This window comes from Haliotis cracherodii, unplaced genomic scaffold, assembly GCF_022045235.1.
Source record: "Haliotis cracherodii isolate W230 unplaced genomic scaffold, xgHalCrac1.p SCAF_1, whole genome shotgun sequence".
Taxonomy (NCBI): Eukaryota; Metazoa; Mollusca; class Gastropoda; order Lepetellida; family Haliotidae; genus Haliotis; species Haliotis cracherodii.
In genome coordinates, this window is record NW_027266264.1 from 64,098,892 (window position 1) to 64,115,013 (window position 16,122).

The 16,122-nt window shown below is 40.1% G+C and overlaps 1 protein-coding gene across 1 annotated transcript in view; it reads right to left on the bottom strand.

The window, feature by feature from the left end:
• Nucleotides 1–2,422: 2,422 nt before the first annotated feature.
• Nucleotides 2,423–16,122, bottom strand: part of LOC139456216 (acetylcholine receptor subunit alpha-like 1) — a 60,928-nt gene continuing 47,228 nt past the window's right edge. Inside the window, exons 3-5 of the mRNA XM_071237841.1 lie at nt 14,967–15,076; nt 13,204–14,185; nt 2,423–3,312 (exon numbers count right to left, since the gene is read on the bottom strand). Of these exons, the coding sequence (XP_071093942.1) occupies nt 3,142–3,312; nt 13,204–14,185; nt 14,967–15,076 (1,263 nt within the window). The 3' untranslated portion in view covers nt 2,423–3,141. The remainder of the gene's footprint in view (nt 3,313–13,203; nt 14,186–14,966; nt 15,077–16,122) is intronic.

Sequence of the window (16,122 nt, forward strand, 5' to 3'; positions counted from 1 at the left end):
GTTCATCCAAAGCGATTGGCTACATTGCTGTTGTGATGGTAATTTGAATGCCAACGTTCTGGCCACAGCAACCGGCAAACAGTTTTGTATAATGAGTCCCAGGGAGCTGAGAAAGCAATATAAATACATACTGGTCTGGTTGATCAGGATAATATCTCATGCGCTTTGCCTTATTCTTCTGTGAGTAGTATTTTCTATATTTTTCACACGGACACCCTGAAATATATAAAACTAAAATAAAATCTGAATTTTCCGAACAGTAGGAACTTTAAAACCGACATTTGCAGATAGGAGGAATGCAGTTGGGTAAATTAATTTGGTTTCATCCGACTTTATTCGCAGTCTCCACAACACTGGCTGATAATGACTGGTTAGCTTATATGTTCCTGATCATTATCGACCCGTGAAGAGCCGGGGTAGAACAGGTCTTCAGCAACCCAAGCTTGCCGTAAAAGGGGACTAACGGGATCGGGTGGTCAGGCTCGCTGACGTGGATCGATGCTCGTGATATCAATCACTGGATTGTCTGGTCCAGACTCCATTATTTACAGACCGCCGTCATATAGCTGGAATAGTGGTGGATGCGGCGTTAAACAACAAACCAACCAATCATTACCATATACTAGTATGAATGTTACCTTTAATATCCCATTCTCATGGAAGACATCCCCAGCAATCGTTGGTGGTTGCAAGAGGCAACTTAATGGATTGAGTGATCAGGCTGGATGACATGGTAGAATGCGCGTCATCGTACCCAGATGGATCATTGCACTTAGTCACGGGATTGTCAGGTCCAGACTTGGTTATTTACAGACATCCACCATATAGCTGGATTATTGCTGAGTGCGGCGTTAAATGAAAACAAACAACACACAACCAAATCGAATTCAAACTATGTAATGGCGTCTTGTCATTAGAATTAATCAGGACGATATTTTTTAGCAAACTGTCTGTTAAATGACGGAATATCACAATAGACCCACCCACATTCAAACTTTACAAATACAAATACATACACATTCACTTATAAGCAAAATATGTTTTTTATATTTAGTATTACCAACTATGAGCCAAAATATTAACCCACTGCAATGACACTCAAAAGCTTCCGACAAAACCAAGCTCACTCACTCACTCCATGCCACAAGGTAACATATTGTCTTCTTGCTTTCTACGGTGATTTAAGCTGCAGCAAAATGGTACCAGGAACTGTGGACTATTCCTGGCTATGACATGCCCGTCAAGTTTTTAATATCATATTATTATGATTAGAATTACGTTATATATATTATTATAATCATAGACATATTCGCTTTTGCACCCATGGCATTATATATCATTTCATGGTCTAGACCTTGTCTGGAAATGGGACAGAGGTCAGTGAGCATACGTTTTGAAACGTATCGGTGAATGGGACTAGATAATGTAAATAAATAAAAGAGACAAAACCATGCACATAAATAAAAGAAATCCCTCCAAAAAGCAGCGCCCATCGTTCGATTCCGGACCTGTGAAGATCCGTGGTAGAACAGGTCTTCAACAACCCATGCTTGCCGTAAATGGCGACTATACTTGTCGTAAGAGGCGACTAACGGGATCGGGTGGTCAGGCTCGCTGACTTGGTTGAAACATGTCATCGTATCCCATTTGCCTTGATCGATGCTCATGACGTCCACCGGTGGATTATCTGGTCCAGACTCCATTAATTACAGACCGTTGTCACATAACTGGTATTTTGCTGAGTGCGGCGTTAAACAACCAACAAAATTTAAAAAATCGTTCGATTCCGACTATGTCATGAGCAAGTACTTATGAATCATACTATAATTTTACCACCTTCACAGAGTGATGATACCAGGTGAAGAGGTGAGCGTACCCTGCCCCACCGAGTGCACTTGTCACAAACACATGCAAAGGCAAGTCAATTGTTCACCTGAAAATGTGGGAACATATGGGAATTGCAAGGGACGACAATGATGCATCAATGTATTAAACATCTCTGCTAATAACAAACTTATTTGTTTTTGTTTTAGCTTAAATGTGCAATAATCTTGAACGCAACGTTAAACCCATTTCACCTCACCTGCCGTGTCATGGGCAGTATGTCATTGGAGATCTTAGTGGGAAATCGTAGTGCAATACACACTGCTTTCAGTTCTCAATAACAAGCTTGTTACCATTGTTTCAATTTACACAGTGAAGAGGTACAAGCTGCCATTTACATCCATAATCTGTACATATTATACAAAATGGAAAACCGGAGTTCTGTTTTTGTGTTTTGAATTGTATGAATACAGGTTCATATTATATCTAGAATATTTTCTTTGATTTTTTTCGAAGATGATTTATTCTGTAACAAGTATAATAGTGTTTGGTAAATACAAGTCCACAAATGAAAGAATAATAATTTCAACGAAGAGTATGTTTTTATCTATGGCTTTATTATGAAAGTGAGGCTGTTGCCTTACTGTATAACCATTACCAAAAAGTAGTTCGGCGCGTATATATACAATGACACACTGAATTCAGTTAACACCAGCAGTTCACACGGTGAGTAAAGCAGAGGGAACGTGTGCCACAATGGGACACTAAAATAATTATCATACTTCTTTTTAGAAAAGGAATGACAGTCAATAATAAACTATGGACAATTCAACATATGAATTCAAACGGTGCAATAATATTTCAAATATGTACACATAAAAGAGAATAAATCGATGAATAAATACATAATCACTTTGCAATCAAATCAACTTACTGCTTGGTGCGATGATATAATTAAGCAATAGAGGAACAAACATATGAATTTATTAAATACTTTGAAAATTAACCCAGCATAATACAGACAGAAGAAATATTCCTGGCAGTGTGAACACTTATCTCCCTTTGACAAGAGTAATCTTCCTTTGTTGACATGCTGGCTAATCCAATTCTTGGATGCTGCCGGTATTTTTGTATGAAACTACGATGGTTCTTATGTAGAAAAATATTGGAAACATTAAATGAATGCAAAGCGTCTCTGTACAGGTTTGAAACCGGCCTCGCAGAATGATTCTCGGACTCGCATGTGCATAAGGAAGCTTGAACAGCAATCACGATTTGATCCACACTGACAAAAAGAGTTATGCACAAGGGAGACAACTAGTATACGCAGGTTGCGTTGGGGTCTTCTCTTTCCATTTGTTCTCGTCCATCGTAGAGCGATGGGGCGTACAGGAAGATGCTGAGAGTACCGCTGAAGGTTGCAGTAGTGAATATATATAAAAAGAAGCGATCCATTACCATGGCGATGTACTTCCAATCTCGGATTTCCTGAAAAACAAAACAGAACAACGTTACATAGACTAAATAACTGATTATTTATCTAGGAAAATATATGTATGATATATAACAAAGATAAATAGACCAACTTTATATTCATTAAAATATTTGTTTCAAGATAATGCTTCTGCTTAAGCAAATGAAAAAAGACATGCTATGCATGAACTGGTTTCTGTCTCACAGCAATCAAGTCAAAGAATGAATTTGATCATAGCATGTGATAAAATTGTAGGTCAGCGAATGTTCCAGTGAAATCATAAAATTATAAAGCATTCCTAATTTAATCCAATTAGAGTTTGCTACTAGGGGCACGCAACCGAGTTTCACAGTTACGTCGCAATGATGTGCACTCTAATTGCAGGAAATGTAGCATAGAAATCTCACAGACATTTTGTTCCGTGTTGTGTGCATGTTGACTACAGTCTTAATCAGTTGTGCTAATCATTCACAAGACAAAGGAAGTCATTAGAGGAGAATTCCCAAGCATACCGAGTTTGTATGCGAGCAATGCGATAGGCTAATGGGGCCAACCCGTGAGATGGAAGATTGGCAGCATGAGGTTTGATGGAAGACTCCGGGAAACTGGGAGGCACCGCGAGTGTTTGAAGATTGGGGACACCTTGCATGATGGAACATTGGAGGCACCTCGTGCAAGATCGTGTGTGATCGATGCTGTAGACTAATGGAAGCACTTCTTTAGCTGGAAAATATCTGGAAAGGGGGCACTGGATAGGTTGGGAAAATCAAGGACACCTTGTGTGATGGGATATTGATGCCTTTTTTGAGCACAGGAACTAAATGATAGCGTGTATAACATAATATATTCGTATAGAAAAAAATCACACCCCTCTATAAACATAGAGACAAAAGAGACAAAAGATGATTTTCTCATGTTTATGTTTTCACAGTGATTAAATCCCACATTGTAAGTATACGTATGTGTGACTTTCAGAGCTCATAACAACTAGTCATGAGTGAATGATGTTTTATGCCGAAGACCATATAAACCAGTTGTCTATGTCCTCTCTGTCGGGTAACAACAATACTCCTGCAGCATGCCCATACTCCAGAATGTCACGACTGTGGAAAATGTCTGCCACCCAAACCGTGATTTAAATACTTTACAAAGTAGCACTAAACCGAGCTCATTCTACACTAGCCTTATGTTTCTAGGTTTGTCAGCACCATACCCGTACTCGTGGGTTTCCCCGAAGTGGTAAACGTCTGAGACCTGCATTACTTCGGGCGTTCCTCCCACATTAGGCTGACACGCCGCGATATAACTGGAATACTGTTAAAAGCGGCGTTAAAAACCCAACTCACTCACTCCCTCACTTTACTAGCCAGTACCATCTGAGAACTAGTATTGTATTCATGATAACAAACCAATGAAATCACTAGATCCAAATCCAAATACTGTCTCAACATCCGTTCTGACCACTCGATGCGCATCATAGTAAACACTCCTGTGTTCATCCGATCCCACCAAAGTACAATTTATACTCAACAACAATTGTGTTCATCCCATCCAATCCAAGTACGATTTTTACCCAACAACTCTTGTGACCATCCGATAGCATCCAAGTGCAATATCCTCTCAACAACCCATTTAGCTGCATCTTACGTACACTATCAGCAATACCCCGACACACCGCAGGCCGAAAGTGGCACAGTGATTGTTATAAAACAAATTCATTGAGTTGAATTAAGTTTAACCAATATACAACCCATGATTTAACTTAATGCCAATAGTTCCCTATCAACCACTCAAGATAGAATGCATTAGGTGATTTCTTTGGCATTTACGTCGAAGGTATCTTCAACCATCTCGACTACGAGGAAATAGTCAGCATTCCAAGGCTTTCTTTATTGGGTAGTGATGAGATCATGAAACTGCTGTCAGCGCTCTAATGGTGAACTTAACGGCATTTGTTGCTCTATAAACATAGGCCCGAAGCACTAATCACGAGGGAATTTGGTGTAAATAAACTAACATTACAAGAAATATAGGAAATAAGGTACATATCTCCTCCCAGGGGCATGGCAGTAAAACATTAAATTGTGAGTAACTGATTTGATTTGATTTGAAGAATCGATGTTTGATTATAACAATACCATTTCAGACTGTATAAAGATAGTTAAGCGTAATACGACTAGGTGTCATTGTTTTGGTGTATGGTTACTTTATATTTGATTGACTTATATCTAAAAAAGAAAATATAATTTATATTGAATTCTCTTCTTCTCCAAGTGCAAAGATTTCTCCATTTAGGGTGAGTTTGGTTTCAAATGTTTAATCCTCTATTCTTCTGGGTACAACGCCAATGTCTTGAACGAACTATTAATCAGATTATTTAAGTACAAAAGATACCATCTATGCTTTGGAACTGTCTGCATGATTTCTTGTTACTTCAGATTCGCAATACATCTAGGTGCAGAGACAATGATTCTGCGATACGAACTGTCTACACACGCATGCTAATGGTATACGCGATGTGGAATATATTCAACAGAGTTCATATACAAGGTCTCGGGTCCTCGTAACTGAGGGATTTATACAGTCGGACTCTCTTCTCATTATTACCCTCGACCACGTGGTACACGTCTTAGTAACCATAGCAACCGGAAGATTATGGCGATAACATATGGATATGTGGATAAAAAAACCCTCTTTTCCTTCGTTCAAAGGTTTATTATCATGAGTGAATTCAGTGGGCTGGCTATTGAGAGATGTTCAGCGATTGTGATACTATCAGGTAGAAGAAAACCCTGACATTCAATATGGCCGCCATCACGTGATGTCTTTGCCGTCTGCATGAAACTTATGCCAGTGAGTGATTTACCTGGATGTAGGGCTATAAACCGTTACGGGCCTGCTTGCGATATAATACGAGTCGTATTTATTTACTTAAACACACGTGGTAGTAATTAACATGTTACATGCTATTATTTAGAATTCAAACACTATGTTGTCTAAGGCACATAACAGTGTACATGCATAGACATTGAAATTGAAACCACATTGGTTTGTAAATAATTGGTTTAGGATTGATTTCTAAAAAATAGCAAAATATAACATAAATATATAAAAACTAAACCTTTATCAGGAAAAGGTAACTCTGGTAAACTGTCGAAACGAGTTTCTTCCTTCTTTTCATTCAATTCCATTATATATATGTAAATATATATATATATATATATATATATATATATGTGTGTGTGTGTGTGTGTGTGTGTGTGTGTGTGTGTGTGTGTTTTCGTGATATCTTATGTTTCATGCCATTATTTTCTAAGGGTCCGACCACCGTTCAGTTACCTCGAAGGTGGAGTCAACCTAAACACATTTTCCATCCTATTCGGATTTTTCCACATAGAATCCCCGCCATCAATGCCCCCACCCACCCCCACCCCAGCCCCCTCACCATATGACACAAAAAAACCACATCCGCCCCAGTATATGGTCGGCCTATTAACTTTGAAATGATAATATAATAGCGATATCGACCACCAAGCTTCGCATTCCGGAAACTACCGAGGGTTAATAAGCAGTCTTGTCATCAAGTGAATTAATTTGCAGATGATTACCGTTACTGTATTGTGTTTGGCAGATTACTAGCATTCGCCATGGCATCGACAGACAATGCCATCGATGAAAACGTTGAATTTTCGCTCATTGACCACACACGTATTTGTCCATATCGATATGAGACACTGGTTTAGTCAAAATAGACAGGAGCGAGGAGAGCGAAGAAGATATATCGAGTGAAGACGATCAGTCTGATGTCAACACGAAAAGACCAGGAAAACAATTTGGTGTTAAAAGCTATCCTGACATTTCAAAATAAAATGGATGTTTATCAATCAAAAACAATTCGTGAGACAGTTATTCTTGTGTAAAACGTGCCAGGTGTAGATTGACGCTTAGCATTGTCAAAACATTGTTAAATGTGTTGTCTTCATGTCAAACAACTAGCACAGGGCTATTTAAGTTAAATTTGTTTTCTATGCAAATGGAAGTTATGTGTTAAAATTGTATTTTCCAGTGATGGATGGTACAGTTAATACTGTCGTGTAAACGTTATAAAAATATGTACTTCAATGATCAATAGAGGGATATTAGCGGCGGTCATTTAGCTTACTACATGCACAGTACTAGTGACCCTACTCGTCTTGTCAAAAATACATCCTTCATTATAACATGGGCTACCCCATGTTTGAGACATAAAAATGAACTAAAACTGACAATATCACACTTAGATTACCTGCCACACGATTATTTCTCTCAGAATGTACAGTTATCTAACCTAAAACAACTTTTATTCCACATTTAGACAGAATATGACTGAAATAATCGTCGGTAGTGATCCACAAGCGGGTTTCAGGGGGCCAACACCCTTCCCCCACCATCTGTTGAAAATCCACAACCATTAAACACTTCCCTCCCCATCAAGGGTAAACACAACTCGTTTGAAAAAACTGGATCCGCCTCTGATTGTTAATAATCGATAATATATCCAATAAAACTGACACAGAAATACATCTTCATCACATTGACATTTATAGTAAAATCGTTCCAGAGGCAAATACATGTACTTGCTATTTTGTATTTTTCAGTTTTCATGACTGAGATACCTTCATTTATATGATGTATCCTGGGTTTACAATAAATAAGGAAGTATATAATGTACGTGATGGTGATTAACGTGTTTTATATTCTTTGTTAAAATGAGGACTCGGTTAATTTCAGTGCTTATAGATACTGTGCATACAGAAGATTCTCAAATTCGTGTATAGTTCATTAAAGATGTCCCCAAAATGAGTCTGCCAACACACTTTTGGTACGCGCGATTCAAGGGTCAACGTAGAGGGTATTTGGTACTCAGCAATGTGGCATATGCATGCGCCAGACTCATATTAAATCGTATTTGGTATACAGTTTCAACATATATAAAAAAATAATGGTGTACGCAAAAGTTTCTTTTATATATTGACTTAGTTTCGAGATTGTTTTCGGTAAATTTATTTGAACTCGCACCCTTCTTTCAATGCCTTTCAGATTTGTGTTGAGTAGTATTCTGGTTTCAGGGGTGAGTAAATGAGACTAAGGGTGAAAAAATAGATGGTATGCGGGTTTCAGAGCAGGAGGAGATTGGCACCCTGAAAAATGTAGCAAATTCCATCCTGCATGTTTTGTGAATAAAATAAGGGAGACGTTGTGAGACATACATATCTAGTACAGTCACACACAGCGGTGTGAGACATACATATCTAGTACAGTCACACATGGACGTTGTGAGAAAAACATATCTAGTACAGTCACGCACAGCGGTGTGAGACATACATATCTAGTACAGTCACACATGGACGTTGTGAGACAAACATATCTAGTACAGTCACGCACAGCGGTGTGAGACAAACATATCTAGTACAGTCACACATGGACGTCGTGAGACAAACATATCTAGTACAGTCACGCACAGCGGTGTGAGACAAACATATCCAGTACAGTCACGAACAGCGGTGTGGGACATACATATCTAGTACAGTCACACATGGACGTTGTGAGACATACATATCTAGTACAGTCACGCACAGCGGTGTGAGACATACATATCTAGTACAGTCACACAAGGACGTTGTGAGACATACATATCTAGTACAGTCACGCACAGCGGTGTCAGACATACATATCTAGTACAGTCACACATGGACGTTGTGAGACAAACATATCTAGTACAGTCACACACAGCGGTGTGAGACACACATATCTAGTACAGTCACACACAGCGGTGTGAGACAAACATATCTAGTACAGTCACGCACAGCGGTGTGAGACAAACATATCTAGTACAGTCACACAAGGACGTTGTGAGACATACATATCTAGTACAGTCACACATGGACGTTGTGAGACATACATATCTAGTACAGTCACACATGGACGTTGTGAGAAAAACATATCTAGTACAGTCACGCACAGCGGTGTGAGACATACATATCTAGTACAGTCACACATGGACGTTGTGAGACATACATGTCTAGTACAGTCACACACAGCGGTGTGAGACATACATATCTAGTACAGTCACACATGGACGTTGTGAGACAAACATATCTAGTACAGTCACGCACAGGGGTGTGAGACATACATATCTAGTACAGTCACACATGGACGTTGTGAGACATACATGTCTAGTACAGTCACACACAGATGTTTATGAGATATACATGTCTAGCATCAGACCGGTATTTTGATAAAGATAAACATTACTTCAGGCGCATCTAGGACAGTAAATAGTCTTTTAAGATCAACTGAACTGAACCCCCGTCATCCATTTGACACTCCAACGGTTTATTTTTCAAAACCTTTGACAAATTTATATCTGAAACGCGTTGACCAATTTTTAAATACGTTTGTTGACCTACCAATAATGCAATGATATCGGTATTTGCCATTATGGGTGGTGCCACTTGGAAGCCTGTTCTATATATCAAATTCTTAGTCGGCGCCAGAGGTCCTTCTCGAGGTGGGAACAAAAGTCTCCCCCGCCACGTAAACCGAACCAATCACCGCCATGGCAGTGGCAACACGATAAACCAATATAAATGATCAGCTATTTCATATCAAATCACAGGATTCTGAGTCTTAATAAAAAGGAGACGGGACTCCGTACACCCGATACACATACATGACATCGTTTGATCCTGTCGATGGACCTGTTCACAAATCTTTAGGAAGTGTTGAAGTAAAACCAACAAAAAATGTTGTTTTGCATAAAAAGATAATAAATGGGAATGCATATTCGATAATCATCTTTTATGTTTCCATTTCTGTAACACATTCTATGCCCCTGTTTTACAATCATCAGTATTTCACAGGAGTGTATACATGAGGTTCCTACATCACCCGTGGATACAAGAAGACTGAAGAAGAAGAAGATTCTGAAGAAGGAAAAGAAGTTGTTAATTGAGATGTATGGTGTTGTTCAAGTACAGTTATGTCGGGCTACAGTGGTGTACAGCACCTGATCTCGTGCTAAGACGTCTGTCTTGGGGTGGGCTGAAATAAGAGTTTAACGTTTAACGTGCGTACGTGCGTGCGTGCGTGCGTGCGTGCGTGCGTGCGTGCGTGTGCTTGTACACATGCTGGTTTTACACCTTTCCGCAGTTTAACATGAATACCCCACCGAGACACATTATTTTGACTCCGATCCGACCAATTCTTGTTTTATCCTCTTAATGCTGAGCGTCATCGTTTACCATCGTCACCGACATTTCGCTCTCCGGGCAGACGCTCTATCCACTAAACAACGATGGCGTACTGAATGTTCAGAGGCAATGTATTGTATGCGCATGAACCATGATGGCAATCGGAGAAAGCTCAGTTCCTAAACTACAAATATATATTCCAGGCATGAGATCCTCTGACGTTTTACATGCAGTCTCTGCAACTGCTGAACGTGGCGCATCAACCTCGGAGCAGCGGGACTGACAACAGCATGCTCAGCACCAGCATTACATAATAAGGTCATGACCTTTATGCAGTCTGAGTGATCTCCCCTTTTGACGCTCTCCGTCGCGTGCGTCTGCACCTCACATCAGATCTTAATTACGCCATTCGAGGAGTATAAAACGAAGGAATCTTTGAATAACAACTACATTCACCAGACTTCATCAATCGCAGGACTAAATCACACGCATATAGAATGAAGGGCGCCAGAGGAGTGGAAAGAAATCGCCTGATTTAGCCTGCCTGTTGCTTTAATTGAATACCAATACCAGCTGAACAGCAGTCACTATTCACATCAGTCCTACTTCCGGTAAGCAGTGTGGGGTTCACTCACCATTAGTCACGGGGTCCTGGCACGAGACTTAACCAATGTTAACAAATGTCAATGGAGCAATCTGCCTGATTGGCAGGCTATCACGCGCTTCGCTGATTTTTCTGAGCACGACAAACGTAAATTGGAGTTCTCCCTGTCTCCCTGACATATCGGTGCCATCCGAAGATGTTCTGAGTCGCTAAGTGGCAGGACTCGGATCGAGGCGAGGCCAGGCTACGACATTTCCAATTTCAACTTTCAATTTCAAGTTCGAAAAGTGCCATATATAACATTCACTAAATTTCGTGGTTTTTGTCCAATGGAGACCCTTTACATTGAATGGACATTGAAATGAAATTGCATGGAGAAATAAATGGCATCACTGAACGCTTACAAACTTGATTGTGCTGCCTGAAGATCATCGGTAGCCAACAAGGCTTTTTCAAGTAATATTTTGCCCAAAACTTACTTGAAATCGTGGACCCTTCCCAACTTCATTTATACATGGGGTATACGGAGACGAAGGGTACTGAACTACTTCGTATGTGAGGTGAGGTGAGGTGAGGTGAGGTGAGGTGAGGTGAGGTGAGGTGAGGTGAGGTGAGGTTAAATTGGGTTTAACGTCGCGTCCAAGATTATTGAACTTATATAGCGACGTCACGACTTCTAGGAAATCGTATGTTTCATCAGCTTCTATACATAAGTGCTGCAACATATTTTCTCGTTATTAACTTCACGGCTCACTATATTTAATGTCTGTTTACGTTTAAAATGCGCAGAAATGCCAAACGTGTTAAAACGTATGCAGTAAAAGAACAAAGGGTGATGTCTTCACTACATTATCCAATGATTAGGATATTAATAGTCGGATCGGATTAGCTAAGTGAAAAGCGCGGACGTCAGAGAAAACACTTCCTGTCCGCGAGAAGGTCCCCGTGTATGATGAAAAGAGAATACAGTAACACACAAACATGAATCTGTGGATTTACAGAAACAGTCTCAAGTGCTTGTATGGGCATAATGTCTCGGAACTGGAGTGAAAACTTTCGGGAGAATAAAACTCGTCTACGGCAAATCGAATGTGTTTTAATGCGCCATGTTCCGGACTCTTATCGACCGAGCAGCTCTGCTCAGGAGGAGGAAGGGGGGTCTAGTGAGAGGCTGGCATTGATGAATCGAGGCCTAACTCCCAGATTACTGCTGCCATACACCGGGAACGCGCCTGGCTAAAAAGGCCAAAAGGAAAATTAAGGGAACGGGGAAACGAGATCGGCATTCGATTTTTTGTGGAAGAAATCCGAAACACACTGTTTGAACCTAATTTGTTGGCCCGGCTTAATTGATCATTTGTCACATTTTGTTCGGATTTACTTAACGAGGGCCAGAATGAAACTAGAGGAGTTTATTCAATGATTTTGCCCCATGTCAACTTCTTTTAACATCGTTCAGAAAATGTATCCAAGTTTTTCATCGACTGGATCAGCACAATACAGCCATGCATGTCTTCCACATCTTCATTCACCAATGTGACAAGTGAAAAATATCTTCTTTAATCAATATTTTTTTCTTTCGACCGTAGGATAATTCTCTGCTTACAAGACCCCGAAAATAAGGAATACAAATGAATGTTTGATCAAAGATACGTCCATGGAAACACAATCAGCCTATGTTAACATTAAAATAGTATTGGAACTCCATACTGCATAAACAGTTTAATCCAGACATGGCAAAGCAATTTTGATCTACAACTAAAAATCGAAAGCCATTTCTGTCAAATAAAGATATTTGATTCATTTGGAATCCAGGGTCCCGAAAGCATAGGACGCCGAGTTCCAGACGAATATTCTGCTACAGAAATAAGATAAATGTAAATTGTATGAATTCATTTGACATTAAGGCGAAAGGGGCTATGCGAAATAGCCTTAGAGCACAATACCATGTTGGGTGTAACTGTTTGGTGTTTAATGCCGCACTGCAATAATTGAGCTGTATGACGGTGGCCTGAAAATAATGGAGTATGGACCAGACAAACAGTGGTTGACATAATTCTGCTACTCACTGCCATTTCCTCATCTTCGTTTTTCATATGGTCAGCTATAAACTTGACCCCTTTAAGAGCTTCTTTGACATCTGGGGTAAAGTTGCCTTCCTCCTCCATCTCATCAGACCGACATCCATGTCGGACATTCTCGTACATGTGCCAGTCACGTGACCTTGCTGCGGCCGCCGCCGCTGCCGCCGTTTCTCTCATTTCTATGCCGTTGCAAGTTCTTACGGCCACCTTCGGCGCCTTATCGAGAGATGGTCGTTTAATTAACAATATTTTAGGCAATATCTCCGTGAAAACTCTCCTAACCCACGGAGACATTTTATGCGTTGTTGGTGTTTTAAAATTGATATGCAGCGTGTAAACCGTCAGAAATATAGACATAGTCACTACTATCATAATGAAAAGTAAATATTTCCCAATTAATGGTATCACAAGCGACGTAGGAGGGTTTATATCAGATAACAACAGGAAGAACACTGTCAACGCCAGCAATATAGATATTGACAACGTGATCTTTTCTCCGGAATCAGAAGGCAGGTAAAACACGAGCACAGTAAGACAAGAGATGGAGATGCAGGGCATGATCAAATTGAGCGTGTAGAAGAGCGTACGCCGCCGCAGGGTGATGTTGAACGTAATATCGGGGTAGGGGCCTGGGCAGCAAGCGTAGAACTTCTCCTTGCGTCTTGCTGTCACGTTGATGATGTCCCATTCGACGTTGTGGTAGTAGTCTCTGATGTCAATGCCGCGGGTGATGACGAGACCGTCGTTTTGGGTCTCCACGCCATTGCACATATGCTGTAGATCTAACTCGTTACCATTGTAGGTCCAGGAACTAAATTTAAGGAAGCAATGCTGCATATCAAATGGGAAGAACTCGACGTCAATGGGACAGTAGCTTTTGTAGATTGATGGCGGCTCCCATACTATCTTGCCGTTATAATTCACTGTAGCTTTTGTCTGTAATGTTATCACAAATTCTCCGTCGGCGCTGCAATGTACAGACAAGTAGTATTACACAATGACAAATGCGTTACCTCGAGTGAGTAAGTATAGTTTTTCGCTGCTTTTAGCAATATTCCAGCTATTTCACGACGTAGGACACCAGAAATGGGCTTCACACATAGTACCCATGTAGGGAATCGAGCCCGGGTCATCGGCGAGTCGAACGAACGCTTTAACCACTAGGCTACTCCATCTCCCATGCGTTATTTTGAAGTCCTTGTGATCAAAATTGATTTGGAGTCATACAATGTTCGAGACAAGGTGAGCTGTGACATTATAGTGCAAAGGACATTTTCGGAATAATAACATTACATCCTCTAATGTGATATAGTATTAAGTTAATTAAGTTCGCTACAACAAGACATCCGTCGAAACTAGCATTGGTGTAAGACAATTTGTAAGGTTAATTACAAATTGCACCGATTAACGATTACATCATTCACAAAATATGACTTTAGGGTCATTAAACAATTCGTAAATTAAAGTTTTAACCTTATTCAACATTACTGAATGTGAAACAACGACACAGTGACTTAAAACCTTTTAAATCGATGTAAATCGTATTTGAAAAGATGTGTAACCAATGTTTTTTATTTGAAAACGGCAAGACATACAATTATTCACATTCTACATAATTATCACATTATAGTGACAGTGATAACTACAGGTTTTCGAGATATCAAGGTGTTATATTCTGATTTTCACTGACCTGAAAATCGCTATAAGTAAATTCACATTAATTTTTTTGAATAGCATTGGCCACTTACTTGTTGTAGAGGACAATATCAGGTCTCCAGAGCTGGTTAGACGGGATATGCAATTTCTTAACTCCGCCATAATCATCCGGGTCCCATTTCAGCCTGAGATCCGTCCATTCCTTCAACATAATATATAAATTACGGTTACAGAAAGAAAACATCCCTTGGTACCATAGGATCAACGGTTGCGGTAACAAACGCCTGTGACGAAGTATACAACACCTGTCTTAGTTATACAAACGCCCAGTAAGTTAGAGGTACTGTGAATATCCATAGTCAACGCCAGAGAATAACCAGTTTCGATTAAAAGAAACAGATTCCATTGGGCGTAAAAGGCAAAATAGCAGAGAATATCTTGTGAATGGATCAGTGAAAGTAATAATCACATTTAAAAATATACCGACGTCATATGGCTGCAATATTGCTGAGTGCGGCGTAAAACAACAAACCATCAAACCATCATTGAAAATTAACATTTCCAAGGACATCCATCATGTCCAGTGAACAGTGATTTGGGGTGGGGGGTGGGGGGTGGGGGGTGGGGGGTAATAATCCTTTACTTTATCAAACAAATTGTTTAATGTCATAGTGAGAGTGTGAGTTTGGTACAACGCTGCTATTAGTATATCATTTATATAACGGCGTGTCAAATTGATGTAGGAGGAAATACAGACACGAGGCAGGTCTTTATGTCAATCAATATTCCAGTCGCTCCGGCCATTGGTGTCAACATGTTATAACTATTAGCTAGTACACTCGAGGATGCTTTTTTCACGAACATTCAAAGAGCGTCATACATGTACGCCCCTTGCTCCAAAGTTGTTTGGTCAGGGCTGCAACACAAGACAACATCACACACGTGGAGGACAACTGTGAAACATCAGTGACCAAACTTCCTGTTTTGACTTGCACCACGTCTCCTGTGCTTTTTCAGATGGACAACTGACTTGCCTTTATCTTTGCCGCCCGTGAGGCATGATACTCTCACCTATTCGCGAACACCTGTTAACATCACTATTTGACAGTGATTCATGCATATGATAAAAAGGATTTTTGGCAGAGAGTTCTTATGATCCTGGAATTGTTTTGTCGCTTTTTAGACACCTTTGGTGAAACCCAGGTTTGGTGCTGACAAACCAAGAAACATAATCAGGACGAACCGGGA